The following is a 15,298-nucleotide window of genomic DNA, read 5'->3' as shown; positions in this document are numbered from 1 at the left end:
TCAAAACATTTCTGGCTTGGATTAAGCTAGATTTGGCTAACAGACAAAGACTGTATCTTCTGATACTGGATTTTGGAGCCCGTTGGCTAAAAAGCAGAATCCTTGAATCCCTCCAACAGATACTGCGGGAACCTCAAGTTCACGTTACCTCCACAGGGCCACACCTGGGCCAGTTGTTCTAGATCCTATAAGAGGAATTAACACTTTCTTGGTGGCAGAGAGATCTTCACAGATCACATTTTCAATGCACAAAGTGTTTCTTTTAAGATATGCCAAGTGAGAAGGGGCCTGATGAGATTCTCCCTTTTTTGTCACCCATGTAAATTTCTAAACGTAAGAGACCAGGATGCAAAATAGAAAAAAAAAAAAATAGAGGGTGACTGAAAAACAAAAACAAGAAAAAGCCAGTTGCCATCTAGTTGATTCTGACTCACGGCAATCCCATGCGTGTCAGTGTAGAACTGTTCCATAGGATTTTCAATGGCTGATTTTTTTGGAAGTTGATTAGCATGGCTTTCATTCGAGGCAAGTCTGATTGGACTCAAACCTCCAGCTCTTTGGTTAGCAGCCAAGTTTGTTAACAATTTGTGCAAGCCAGGAGCTCCACTGGTACTAAGTGGTAAGTATTGTAAATGTGTAGGTCTTTTCTCAGTGTAAACCCCAAAATCCGTTGCCATCAAGTCGATTCCAACTCGTAGGAACCCTACAGGACAGAGTAGAACTGCCCCATAGGGTTTCCAAGGCTGAAATCTTTTTGGGAGCAGACTGCCACATCTTTCTCAGAAGAGGCTGGTGAGTTCAAACCATGAACCTTTTGTTTAGCAGGCAAGCGGTTTAAGCATTTCATCACCAGGACTCCTCTTCTCAGCATTAGGAGCCCACCAAGGTGCCAAAGATCTTGGGGGGTGGGGAACGAAAGACGAATAATAAAAGAATTTCTGAACAAGAGTCAGGTAAGGTATTAAACATTTAAAGGAGTCAAAGCTATATCTTTTCTCTTAGTCATCTAGTGCTGCTATAACAGATACATCCCAAGTGGATGGCTTTAACAAAGAGAAGTTCATTCTCTCACAGTGCAGTAGGCTAGAAGTCCAAATTCAGGCCACTCGTCCATGGGAAGATTTTCTCTCCCTGTCAGCTCTGGAGGAAGGTCCTTGTGATACATCACTCTTCCCTTGCTCTGGGAGCATCTCAGCGCAGGAAACTCAAGTTCAAGGACACGCTCTGCTCCCTGCATTTTCTTGGTGGTATGAGGTCCCCCACTCTCTACTTGTTTCCTTTTCCTTTTTTATCTCTTGAGAGATAAAAGGTGGTGCAGGCCACACCCCAGGGAAACTCCCTTTACATTGAATCAGGAAGGTGACCTTGTAAGGGTGTTCTAATCCACCTAATACTCTTTAACATAAAATTACCATCACAAAATGGAGGAACACTACACAATACTGGATGTCATGGCCCAGCTAAATTGATACACACTTTTGGGGGGGACATAATTCAATCCATAACATCCTTGGAAGGACAGCCTTGGACATCACTGGAACTACTCTCAACAAAATCTGAGGCAGCTAAGGAAAACACCTGGACTCAACATAGAGAAATATAAAAGGAAATTAAGGAGGAAATAACCTATGGGAGGAAAAATATTTAACAGCAGTCAAAGGAATGAAAACGATAGAGTGACCAAACAAAATAGGAGAAATATAACTTTCCTTTCATATCTGTTTTATATTATAGCCTGACTTCAGTAATCTGAGCGTATACCCTTTTTCCTTGTCGTTTGAAGAACCTCTCCAGCCTTTTCAACTCAGACAGGGAAAAAGAAAAGATGCCAAAGGATTTCAGTTCTCAGCCACATTTTCACTTTGTACCACAGATAACAGGAATAACTGTCAACAACTTTGGTATATTCAATATACCTTGTATCAAAGTGGTAAGATATAGGAGTGCTAGAAAGTTCTGTACATGTAGAATATTTACCAGTATCAAAACCCAATAGTACAATTGCTTGCATGCAAATACTCTTCCTTCTCATGAAAATGTCAAATGTAGAAGATAATTCAGTTGCTTGTTATTTACATTCCTTCAGCTTCTTACAAAGTATTGGAGAAGGAGTTGAAATAGTCAGTTTGTGGTGGATGTTGACTCCCATAGTGAGACGTTTAGGCTTACTTAATTCTGGACACAGTAAGAGAGTAAAACAATCAAATAAGTGTTTCAGGAGTACAGAAAAAGTACCCAAAATTAATGTGAAGGAGTTTAGGATGTTTGTCTGGAGACAATTTTAATAATCCAGCCATGAGATAAGAAGGCTTCAGTGGGACACAGCAGCGCAGTCTTCAAATCACAAAGTGTGGTATGTTCTCCCACAAACAGAAGGCTTTCAGCATAAAAACACAGCTCAGCATACATACTGAGCTAGAATGGCAAGTGTCCTTTTTGCCAGCTTCTAACCCCCTCCACCCTCTCATCTCCCCTCCAGACAGGAGATGCCAACATAGTCTCAAGTGTCCACCTGATCCAAGAAGCTCACTCCTCACCAGCATCCCTCTCCAACACATTGTCCAGTCCAATCCATGTCTGAAGAGTTGGCTTCAGGAATGGTTCCTGTCCTGGGGCAACAGAAGGTCTGGGGGCCATGACCACTGGGATCCTTCCAGTCTCAGTCAGACCACTAAGTCTGGTCTTATGAGAATTTGGGGACTACATCCTACTGCTCTCCTGCTCCCTCAGGGGTTCTCTGTTGTGTTCCCTGTCAGGGCAGTCATCAGTTGTAGCGGGCACCATCTAGTTCTTCTGGTCTCAGGATGATGTAGTTTTGTTCATGTGGCCCTTTCTGTCTCTTGGGCTCGTAATCAACTGCTCAGGAAAGTGTTACAAAGCTCTTTTAGCTCTGCCGATAAGTGCCCAGAGGCATCCCACTCCACCAGTAAGCTTCAACCCAGAGTTGCTCAGCTCTAGCTCTGCAGGTTAGCGGGCCTAGCTCTACCAAGTTCCCGGAAGCACCCTACTCAGCCAGCAAGCCATCTGTCCAAAGGTGCTCAGGTTTCTTGTTCTGTGGGCCGGGAAGTCCACTGCACTCTCCTGCTGGTTTTCTTGGTGTTCTTCATTCTCTTTTGATCCAGGTGGGTTGAGAGCAATTGATGCATCTTAGATGGCTGCTTGCTGGCGTTTAAGACCCCAGACACCACTCTTCAAAGTGGGATGCAGAATGTTTTCTTAATAGATTTTATTATGCCAATTGACTTAGATGTCCCCTGAAACCATGGTCCCCAGAACCCTGCCCCTGCTACGCTGGCCCTCGAAGCATTCAGTTCATTGAGGAAACTTCTTTCCTTTTGGTTTAGTCCAATTGTGCTGACCTCCCCTGTACTGTGTGCTGTCCTTCCCTTCACACAAAGTAGTTCTTATCTACTATCTAGTTAGTGAATATCCCTCTCCCACCCACCCTCTCTCTCTCCCCCTTCTTGTAACCACAAAAGAATGTTTTCTTCTCAGTTTAAAGTATTTGTCAAGGTCTTATAATAGTGGTCTTATACAGTATTTGTCCTTTTGCCTCTGACTAATTTCACTCAGCATAATGCCTTCCAGGTTCCTCCATGTTATTAAATGTTTCATAGATTCATCACTGTTCTTTATCGATGCATAGTATTCCATTGTGTGAATACACCATAATTTATTTATCCATTCATCCGTTGATGGACACCTTGGTTGCTTCCATCTTTTTGCTATTGTAAACAGTGTTGCAATAAACATGGGTGTGCATATATCTGTTTGTGTAAGGGCTCTTATTTCTCTAGGATATATTCCAAGGAGTGGGATTGCTGGACGGTATGGTGGTTCTATTTCTAGCTTTTTAAGGAAGCATCAAATTGATTCCAAAGTGGTTGTACAGTTTGACATTCCCACCAGCAGCGTATAAGTGTTCCAATCTCTCCACAACCTCTCCAACACTTATTATTTTGTGTTTTGGGATTAATACCAGCCTTGTTGGAGTGAGATGAAATCTCATTGTGGTTTTGATCTGCATTTCTCTAATGGCTAATGATCATGAACATTTCCTCATATATCTGTTAGCTACCTGAATGTCTTCTTTACTGAAGTGTCTATTCAACTCTTTTGCTCTTTTTTTAATTGGGTTATTTGTCTTTTTGCCATTGAGTTTTTGCAGTATTATGTAGATTTTAGAGATCAGGCGCTGATCAGAAATCCATGAGGTTTCTTTTATGCTGACCGGTATTACATCATCCTATAGACTAACCAGGCCATTCTGTAAGGCATTACGCAAATGGTAATCATGCGTCGGTGAAAAAGTTGGAAGTCTGAGTCCACCCAGAGGCATGTCAGAAGGAAGATCTGGTGACCTACTTCTGAAACATCATCCGTTGAGAACTATGGGGCGCAGCCCTCCTCTGACACCGCACAAGGGGTCACAATGAGTCGGAAATGACTTGGTGACCACTTAAAAAAAAAAAAAAAACCCTTAACTTTGGATCGTTCTTCCCAAGTGTTATTTCTAATACTCTTCTGAAGAGTTTTTTCTCCCAGCCATCCTATTCTGGCAAGCAGTTAGTGACAAAGCTTTTAGGTGGTGAAGTCAGGGCTCTAAACCGGTTCGTCCCCATTCTAACCTCTGCTGGGAATTTGCATTTCCACCCCAGGTATACTGAATCATAATCTACATTTCAACAAGAATTTGTTTTAAATTGGGGATGTTGTTAAAATTATTACGTGTATATAGAAGAATCACCTGGGGATCTTGTTAAACTGTAGATTCCGATTCAGTATACCTGCGATAAAAATGCAAACTCTCAGCAGGATTCAAACCAAAATGAGCCAGTTCAAAGTCCTGGGAGAAGTTCATATTAAAGAAATCATTTGAACACTGGTAGTACCCAGAGTCCTTATGAAATGCAGATGATACCCTCTCTTAGGATGTATGTTATTTATTCTAGGATATTTGTTGATTAGATTTTCATGAAGCCAGGCAGGTCCCTGAGAATGAAACAACTTGCCAAGACAGCAGTCCTTGGATGTGGTTTGATGTAAAATCTTCTAAGAGGCTCATCCTTAAACTAAAAACTATTTTACATCACAGACAGGCTTTTCTATCACTAAAATATTAAATTTGTAGTGAATAATTATCTCCCAGGAGATAAATCAATGAATGATTCCAGAGGCCTCCCATTTGAGACCATGATCTGGCATTTTCTGAACGGGAAGGTAAATGGTTCTAATCTGGCTGGGTGTGGTTGAGTTTCTGGGAGGAACCAGAAACCAGTTCCCTAAGTAACCAGGAGTGGTTGCTGTAGGAAAATCAAAAGGCTGACCCCAAACTTTTAGACCATTGCTGCTGGTGAGCACGCCACTTCTTCAGTAGCATCAGCAAAACCTACAACCTACAGCAGTTAATTAACAATTCAGAATTTCAGACCTCCTCCCAGACCTACAGAGTCAGAACCTACATTTCAACAAGACCCCTAAAGGGCTCATATGTACATTCAAATGTGGGCTCTACTCCAGAGTGCCTTCTTCTGTTGGTCCATCCACTCTGGGGAGCCACTGCCCAAATCATCTTATTCTCTCCCATCATCCAAACTTCATTCCCTCAGTCAGAGTAAGGAATGGATGATACAAGTGAAGTAATAGGTGTGAAAGCCCTCGTTAGAGACAGCCGATGAGATTTCAGTACCACTAATTTTAGTATTTAGGGGAAAAAAACATGACATCAAATGGAAAAGTATCAGATCTAAAATGAGAAGATTCAGAATCCAGTTCCCTCTTAGGAGTTTTGTGAACTTGACAAAGCCACTCAAGTTCTCTGGGCTCAGTTTCCTCAGCTTTAAAATGGGATACTAATAACATTTTCTCTAGCTCCCTCCTAGCAGGTCATTATGGGCCCCAAATGAGATAAATACAGTGAAACCCGTGAGAGCTGGAACTCGACGAGACTGCCTTGTCTTCCTGGGTCTCACAAGCTTTCTGCCTTTGACAGGCTGCAGTCACCACTTTTCTATCACTCTCTAGTTAATGGAAAATATTTGAGTTTTCCTTCTCTGACAGGTTTCCGCCTTACACAGGTTCCGTTTTCACAGATTTTACTTTATATGAAAGCAGCTTTGAACTGTGACAATACAAGTCCCATCTACCACTGGGAACTGAATCATTTTAAAAGTCATGGAGTCATTTTGGGAAGGAGAAGGTTAAAGGGAGAAGAGAAGTAGTAGTCAGGCACTTTCCACACACTACCTCATTTAATCCTCACAGCCACTCTCCAATGCAGTCATTATTGTTCCCTACTGACATATAAGAGAACTGAAACTCAAGGAGATTATAATCTCAGCCAAGGTTATAACGTGAAGTAGAAGAGCAGGAAATCAAGGCCAGGTTTATCTTACTAAACTACTGCACCATGCAGTCATCCGTCTATTTGTTCAACTGCTTCCAAGCCACAAGCAAAGAGAATTTTCTTCCCTCAGAAGGGAGTTGAGAAGGTGTCCCAAATGAAAGCAGTACCCAGCACGATCAGCTTTGCCTTGAATGTAAATCCTGTCCTGACATCCCTCAGTAGTTTTGCTCAAATAAAATCCATCAACTAAACTGGCCCCAGCATCTATTTTCAGTCTCATCTCACCCAGTCTCTCTCTTACTCACTCCAACCATATTAGCCTTTTGATAGTTCCTTGAACACCCCAAGCTATTGTCCTCAGGGTCTTCGCATGTGTTATTATCCCCTCTGAATCTTTGTGGCTTTCCCCAGTCTATATGAGTGTCTTATTTTCTGCATCCCTCAGCTTCACCTGAAATGTCCCTTCCCCAAAGACAGCCTCCATTACAACCTCAACAGTATGCTCTTCACTTCTTATTTTATAAGCTTTCAATGTTCTTCTTTTTAGTATGCGTCAGAACGTGTGATTAAAGTACTCATTTACTTGCTTGTTTTCTGTCCCATGCCTCCCCCCACATGCTTCTAGGATATAAGCCCCAAGAGGCAGAAACATATTTGCCTTCTGATATGGGACCTAGCACAGACCTAGCACAAGCCATTCAATGACTTGTTAAACAAGAAAAAAAAAAAAAAAAAAAACCATTGCCGTTGAGTCGATTCTGACTCATAGTAGGACAAAGTAGAACCACCCCATAGGGTTTCCAAAGAGCAGCTGATGGATTCAAACTGCTGACCTTTTGTTTAGCAGCCAAGCTCTTAACCACTGTGCCACCAGGACTCCAACTTCAGACAAATTACTTAGGCGTTCAAAGGAGCCCTGGTGGCGAAGCGATTCTGCTCCTCGGTTTCCTCATTTATGAAATGGGAATGGCAGCCTCCTCACAGGGTTATTGGGAAGATGAAATAAAATCATTGTAAAGAATTTAATGTGGTCCGTGGCACAGAATAAAGCGATGAATTTTAGCTACAATACAAAATATATATATTCCCTCTGTGTGTGTGTGTGTGTGTGTGTGCATGTGTATGCGAAATGCCATTAGCTGACGAAGATCTATTCCAGCATGAACAAACTATTGTTTAATGAGTTAAGTTTCAGAGTTAAGTTTAAAGAATTAACATTTTTAGGGGTTGAACCCTGTCTGGGAAATCTTGTCTTCTTGGATTTCCTTATTCCTTTTCTTTTTTTTAAGGCAAAAGACAATGTTGTAAAGGGAGAATGGAAAATAAATAGTTACCAAATACTGTAAGAGAAAATTCTTGATCCCTAAAATCCTGGCTAAACCTTAGGAACTTCGGTCCAGTGCAATCCTTATTATATAGAACACGGCTGTGCAAGAAAGAGTGACCAAAAAATTAAGAGAAGGGAATGAGATGAGAGGAACATTTGTGGGAAACCAGTCTAGGAAATGTTGGACAAAAGACCAAATACTGGAAAAACTGGATAGAATTCTGAAAAATAAATAGAACAAGGATTATAAAAAAAAAAACCAAACCTGTTAATGTTGAGTCAATTCCGACTCATAGCAGCCCTATAGGACAGAGTAGAACCGCCCCATAGGGTTTTCAAGGAGCAGCTGGTGGATTCGAGCTGCCAACCTTTTGGTTAGCAGCCAAACATTTAACCACTGTGCCACCAGGGCCCCCATTTAGAATTGGAATGGGGAAAATAACAAGGACTGGGATGTAGCCCAGTTTACATGGATTATAATCGGGAGGGTGAATTAACCAGCAAGCGAGGTACGCACAGATTTTCTTGTGCTTACTTACTAATCTGTAGTGCACAAATTTACCTGTTTTTCATATCAAAAATGTGGTGAAATCCATGTGAAATTGCACACTACAGATTAGTAAATAAAGACAAGTAAACCCACGCATACCTTGCTTATTGGGTAATCCGTCCCTGATTATAATGATGTTACTGAGGATTTAAATTTCAAAAGCTCTAGTATCATTTTAGAAAGTGTTTTAAAACTTTGATCTCTGTTCTATCCACTCAATAAAGAAATAATGAGACAGTACTAGAGAATAAGTCACACCAAGGAAAGCATCAATGACTTCTTTTGTTTGGGTGAAAAGCAGTTTAAAGTTGAGAACAAGTAGCTCTTCTACCCCATTGCAATATCTTTTTTTTACTCAGTCCTGCTTGTCTCTTCCTTCCCCATTGCCCACCGACTTTATTCTAGTGAAAATAAGGAATGGAATTGAAATAAAAAGAGAAAAATAATTTAGGATTTAGTTTAGGGGGTGACCAGAAATGGGAATTCATTGGACACTCTAAAATCCTTGCTTGCTTGATTTGCAACCAGGAAACTCAGTTAATAACCATCACTTTTTCAACTCCTCTTGCAAGTACAAGTTCACAACAATTCTTTTGGTGGGACACAGTAAAGAGAAAATGAAAAGCACCTGATATCTGAAAAAGCTCAACCATTTAGATTTAATTATATAAATAACTGGTGGCCTTCCAAGTGTGAGAATGCTGAAGCCAACAAATCAAACAATAAGATGCCATCTGAGCAAAACAGATTTATATAGATGTGTGGGCAATAAAAATCCACTGACTTGCGTTGGGTATTATTACCCAGAAATGTCGTTAAAATCAAGAGCGAATGCCTGCTCTTTGAATCTTGCCTTCCTTTGAACACTTAGGTCAGTCAGTTTCCCTAGAGGGGCATTCTTGTGCAATGCCTTTTAAGTGGACAGGAGATTTCAAACTGGAAAACATCTCTCTGTTTAAAGGAACCACATTATTTATGTGCCTGTGAAATTTTAAGGACCGTCTTATTTGTCTAGTACTCTCCATTACATGCTTAATGACTATTAAATGAGGCTTAATTCAGCAGAAAAATATTCCCATTAAAGGTGCCTTTAGACACACATGCAAGGAAGACGTTGTAAACTTCTTCAAAGCCAAATTTTTTAAAACAGTGATGTCCAGTCTACCAAAGACCTTCCCACACAGCATAGCCAAAAAAAAAAAAAAGACTCTCCTTACTAATAAAAAAAAAAAAGCAATGCAATAATCCAACCATTGCCACCAATTTTGATCTTTGTATGTATTTAAATGTTTGTACTTTAACTTGTCATTTCTGAGGGGGCCAAGATGGCTGACTAGGTAGACACTACCTCAGATCCCTCTTGCAACAAAGACTCAGAAAAATAAGTGAATCGATCACATACATGACAATCTACAAACCCTGACCAACAAACACAGATTTAAAGAGTTGACCTGAGTGACAGAGACCGAGAATGAACAACTACGGGGAAGCAGCAACTGTTTTCGGAGCCTGAAGCCAGCGTCCCAATCAGGAAACCTTGGTGCTGGGCTTTGGACTGGGCGCAGGAGAGCTGAGCACAACATCCTGTGACGGCACAAACACGGGGCGCAGCCATACCCCCCTGAACTGATCCCAGGAGGGGGCCCAGCCGGTCCGTGCGGGAGTCAGGGTGACGCGGCTGGCGGGAGGAGAAGTCTCCAGGAGGCAGTGACTGGTTTTGGAGCCGGGAGAGCAGCGTCCCAGCCAGGGAACCTTGGTGCGGGGCTTTGGACTGGGCGCAGGGTGGCTGAGCACAACATCCAGTGATGGTGAAAACAAGGGGCGCAGCCCCAGCCCCCCGAACTGACCTCTGAGGAAGCCTAGCCAGTGCACACAGGCAGCGCAGTGACGGGGCTGACAGAAGTAGAAGTCACCGGCAGGCAGCCACTTGTTTTGGAGCCGGGAGTGCGGCGTCCCAGCCAGGGAACCTTGGCGCTGGGCTTTGGACTGGGAGCGGAGGAACTAACCGCAGCTTCTCAGACAGCGCAAGCACGGACGGGGGCCTAACCCTCGGGGGCAATCTCTACCCAGCCAGCGCACACAGACGATGTGCCCCTCAGAAATCTCAGATAAAACAGTCATCCCAAGGAAGATAAGTAACTTTGTCTATATTCCCGGGTGCTACTCTCTCCTGTTTTTCTGAACCCTCCCCTCCCCTTCCCAGGTGGCTTCATTAACATTGGAATTTCCTGAGCCAGAGAGAGAACGGCTCCGCGGTTTTTCTTTTCATTTTTTTTTTTTTTTTTTGGTCTTTTCCTAACCAATGGGAAGCAACCATAAAAAACCCAGGGACCAAAAATCCTTCCCTAATTGGCCTAAAAACACAGGACCAGCTCCAGCCAAGCATATGTGATCCACAGTCTCGGGCTTTCATCCCTACAGGCAACAAGGTGGCTATTATAATGCAAAGGCATTTCTGATAGGGATCTTACTGCATTTGTTTTAACGGATTTACTGGAAAGACAAGTTTCCCAGGTCTGATATCTCTGCATATTCAACAGAGCCCTCACTGCCCAAAACAGGGAACTGAGGGCTGAAGCTCCCCCCAGACCACCTAGCCTCTTGCCTTAGGGGTCTAAGGAGGGTGACACCTACCAATTGGTAGAGGTACTTGCATTGGGGGCCTAAGGTACAGCTGCAGAGCCCCCTCACCAAAGTGCTTTAGGAATAGAGACACACCTACCTCACGGAAACTTGGGGGAAGCCTGTCAGCATCCTGCACCCCCTGGAGTGTGAACCCCAGCTACTACTAGAATCTGGTGCACACAACTATCACCACTACTTCTCAAGGTGCATAGGTGACAGTGTGCATCACACACTTGATGACCCAAAATCAGATTCTACTCAAGAATAGTGAATGGACTCAGGCATATATATCTGGTAACAGCCCAAACCAGCTGGTAATAGGTCATAAGTTAGTCAAGGGCTACAACAATCAAGACAGAGCAATCTAGTAGCCCATCTACGTATATTGAAAGAAAACAAAACAAGATAAGACTCAGTGAGCAAATACAGAATAAATCACTACAATATCTTAGTGATGGCTCAGAGACAGCAGTCGATATCAAACCACATAAAGAAGCAGACCATGACTGCTTCTACAACCCCCCAAACTAAAGAATCAAAATCTTTCTCAAGTGAAGACACAATCCTGGAATTACCAGATACAGAATATAAAAAACTAATTTACAGAATGCTTTGAAAAAAAAAAAAAAATTTTTTTTTTTCAAGACATCAGGGATGACCTCAGAAATGAAATAAGGCAAGCTACAGAAAAAGCCAAGGAACACACTGATAAAGCAGTTGAAGAATTCAAAAAGATTATTCAAGAACATAGTGGAAAAATTAATAAGTTGCAAGAATCCACAGAGAGACAGCATTCAGAAATCCAAAAGATTAACGATAAAATTACAGAATTAGACAACGCAATAGGAAGCCAGAGGAGCAGACTCGAGCAATTACAATGCAGACCGGGAAATCTGGAGGACCAGGGAATTAACACCAATATAGCTGAAAAAAAATCAGACAAAAGAATTAAAAAAAATGAAGAAACCTGAAGAATCATGTGGGAATCTATCAAGAAGGATAACTTGCATGTGATTGGAGTCCCAAAACAGGGAGGGATGACAGAAAACACAGAGAGAATAGTTGAAGATCTGCTGACAGAAAACTTCCCTGACATCATGAAAGATGAAAGGATATCTATCCAAGATGCTCATTGAACCCCATTTAAGATTGATCCAAAAAGAAAAACACCAAGACATGTTATCATCAAACTTGCCAAAACCAAAGATAAAGAGAAAATTTTAAAAGCAGCCAGGGATAAAAGAAGGGTCTTCTACAAGGGAGAATCAATAAGAATAAGTTCAGACTACTTAGCAGAAACCATGCAGGCAAGAAGGCAATGGGATGACATATACAGAGCACTGAAGGAGAAAAATTGCCAGCCAAGGATCATATATCCAGCAAAACTCTCTCTGAAGTATGAAGGCGAAATTAAGATATTTACAGATAAATTGTCATTTCTTATGAAGGACAACTCTTAGGTAAGCAAGTGGGGGAGACTGGAGTCTTGTCATCTTTTGGGCACACCTTTGCCAAGTGTTCCTTCTTTGGCAGTACGGACTCACCTCATTTTTCATGTGCCCATTTGTAATCAAATTAAATGGAAAAACACTCCTTTCATAAACCTTGTGAAAATAATATCTTGATAAACTTTATAGCTCTGGTCAATCATGTTAAAGGCACAATCTGATCTCTGCTGACACTTTCCTGAAGAAAACAGCCAGTCAGCTGAATAACTTCCACATTCACTGCACTTATGAAAATGAAGATATAACAGACCTTAGGTTTTCAAAACCAGCCACAGTTTCAAGTAAGGAAAAGAGTAAATAGTAGTGAGGACTTCTCCTTTACCATTAAACCCTAATGCTCCTGATTTTTCATTGGTTAATACAGAAAACAAATGGCTCTCTCCTGAGTTGCAATAGTTCACGTCTTACGTTGCCTTCTGCATCACACCATGAAGCTAACTTTGATAAAGTGACTCTGGCTACATTTTGAGTGTGTGTGTGTGCGTGTGTGTGTGTGTGTGTGTGTGTGTTCTAGATTCTGGCAGGAAGGCAGACATGTAACAATGAGAAAGAGGCAAAGTTCAGAGATAATCTCAGAACGCCTCAAGCAGGATCCATTTCCTAGTTCTCTCTAGCTGTGGATTTGCAAGTGTGGACCTGGTTCCTGCTCTTGTTTCTGTAAATATTTATCTGTTAACAATGACACCATCTGCACCCAATGGAAACAAAGGTATCTGAAGAACTAAATAAGAATGCTTTCTTTCCCAAAATGCACTAAATGATTTGAGTTCATTTCAGGTTTTTGGAAACAGAAGCTTTTGCCCAATTATCAGACTTAGGTCATTCTATTTTGACACTAGTTTTAGTTATGCATCTAACAAAGTCATGTTATTTCAGCATGCTGTGTTTCTTCTTTTTTATTATTTCCTACTTGTGTGGCTCTTTCAAATGAGTTAAATATTTGCCTCTCTAATCTAACATGTTCCCCAGGCTATACTGAAGTTAATAGAACTTCTTAGTAAAATCCACTGAGCCCTGCACTAGAACCTTCCACGCAGAAAAGAATTCCTATCACTTGGAAACATTTTAAGAAATGAATTCATGAGAAGTTGTCTGACATGATTACAATTCACTGTTTGAGCAAAACACAAAACCCAGACCTACATTTTGCAAGCCTTTTCATTTCTGCATTTCCAAAGTGTTTTCTACACAAGTTTACTTAAATTGACCTTTGATGCTTTAAATAAATGTAGTTTTCATAAACCCGAGGCAAAGCAGCAAATATAAAGTGTACTAACCTTAGTGTACTGAATCTTCAAATTGGCGAGTGGGGCAGGTAAGTCGGGCACACCTGAGGATGACATTTCTGGTCTGGTTCCTGGAATACAGGTGACAGGCTCATAGATTTGTCCTGATGGAGCATTTGGCTTTATTTGTTCCTTTTTATCTCAATGGGCTAATGTTAATTTGCATACTGGGATATGATTGGATGAACAAACTTAGAGCTAAAAGCAAACGACACTACTTATTTGTAACACCTAGGGCAGGAAGCCTTTGACTTTAAACTTAAATCCTTAAGAAACCAGCGCTCTAGCACCAAAGCTGCACCTGGACACACTGCACTATTTGCAGACAAATTAATTTACAAAACTGAATCCTGCCATAAGGGTATGCTGCACAGCTGCACTGGCCTCCAAGGCCAGTTATTATTATTGTTATTTGATTTCATTTTGTCTTTTCATGCCACTATGTAACTTTCCATTCTCTGACAGACTTAGAATCTGAGACTATAAGGATTAAAAAAGACTAAAAGGGCACTTGTTCTCAGAAGAAGCTGATGAAGACAGGACCTTGGCCAGGGTGTTGCCTGGGGAAGAAAGGCCCTCTTTCTAGACCCTACCCCAAGTCAGCTTAAAAAAAAAAAAATCAAATCAATGAAGCGTATTTCAGTGCTAGATAAGCAGACCTACTGTGATTTCAGAAGCTCTAAATTAATTTTATTTTATATCTTATTTTATAACAACAGTCAGTAGGATTTCCAGGGTACTCGGAGGTGGTCTGTCATACAAAACTACCACAGTTAGCAATAAGGTGATAAAAAAAATATCATCTGTTAAAACTTGCCTTCTCGTTATGGAATTTGCCTGTATTCATTGCTATTGATACAGGCAATTGTACAAAGAACGCATTTAAACAGAATTCCCAAATGATTCAAATTCTTGAAATGAATGTTTCAAGCTGGGAACATTAAAAGAAAAAGAAAAAATTTTTGACTACATTACTCTCATTTTATGTACAATATTTTATTGCACTGAAGTAAAAGGTACAATGGGAACAAGATTAAAACAAAAGAAAACAAAACCAAAAAAACTTTGGATGCTCTTAACTCTGTTTATTAAGAATAGCATTTTTTTCCCCAGTGAAAATTGCCAGCTCCACTGAATAGTGGATTTAAATAGGGGAACTAAGATTTATTGAATAGTTACTCCAACTCAGGTGCAGGGGCCTGACTTTTCTGTCCATCCTCACCTGGGACCCCCAGTTTACAGATGTGAGGAGGGTAAAGAAGTTGTTCATAATCACAGAACTAGTCAGTGCAAGACCAGAATTTGACCTCAGGCCACTCTGACTCCAAAACTCTGGTTCTTATTCCTGTTTATTCTCCCTGCCCTCATCTCCAAGACTGAATTCCCCAGTAGGATCAAGAATTGGCTGCTTTCGGTCTCTAAGTGAATAGTCACCCTCAAGAGTACTTAAGTTTAATCTTTTATTCATATAAGACATGGGTTTGCAAACATTTTCTGTAAATGGACAAATAATAAATTTTTTCTGGTTTCTGGGCCAAATGGTCTCTATTATAACTACTGGACCCTGCAGCAGAAGCATGAATGAAATTATAGACAATAGGTTAATAATGGGTATAGACATGTTCTGATAAGTATTTATTTGCAAAAACAGGTAGC

At 41.1% G+C, this 15,298-nt stretch overlaps 1 protein-coding gene across 1 annotated transcript in view; it reads right to left on the bottom strand.

Moving 5' to 3' along the window:
* LOC126083321 (aldehyde dehydrogenase 1A1-like) overlaps positions 1 to 13,735 on the bottom strand; it is a 276,725-nt gene extending 262,990 nt beyond the window's left edge. Inside the window, exon 1 of the mRNA XM_049896936.1 lies at positions 13,634 to 13,735. Coding sequence (XP_049752893.1) covers positions 13,634 to 13,699 — 66 coding nt within the window. The 5' untranslated portion in view covers positions 13,700 to 13,735. The remainder of the gene's footprint in view (positions 1 to 13,633) is intronic.
* Between the last annotated feature and the right edge of the window lie 1,563 nt (positions 13,736 to 15,298).

This window comes from Elephas maximus, chromosome 9 (genome assembly GCF_024166365.1).
Source record: "Elephas maximus indicus isolate mEleMax1 chromosome 9, mEleMax1 primary haplotype, whole genome shotgun sequence".
NCBI lineage: Eukaryota > Metazoa > Chordata > Mammalia > Proboscidea > Elephantidae > Elephas > Elephas maximus.
The sequence above is the reverse complement of the archived record's forward strand: the minus strand, read 5'-3'. Positions and strand labels throughout refer to the sequence as shown.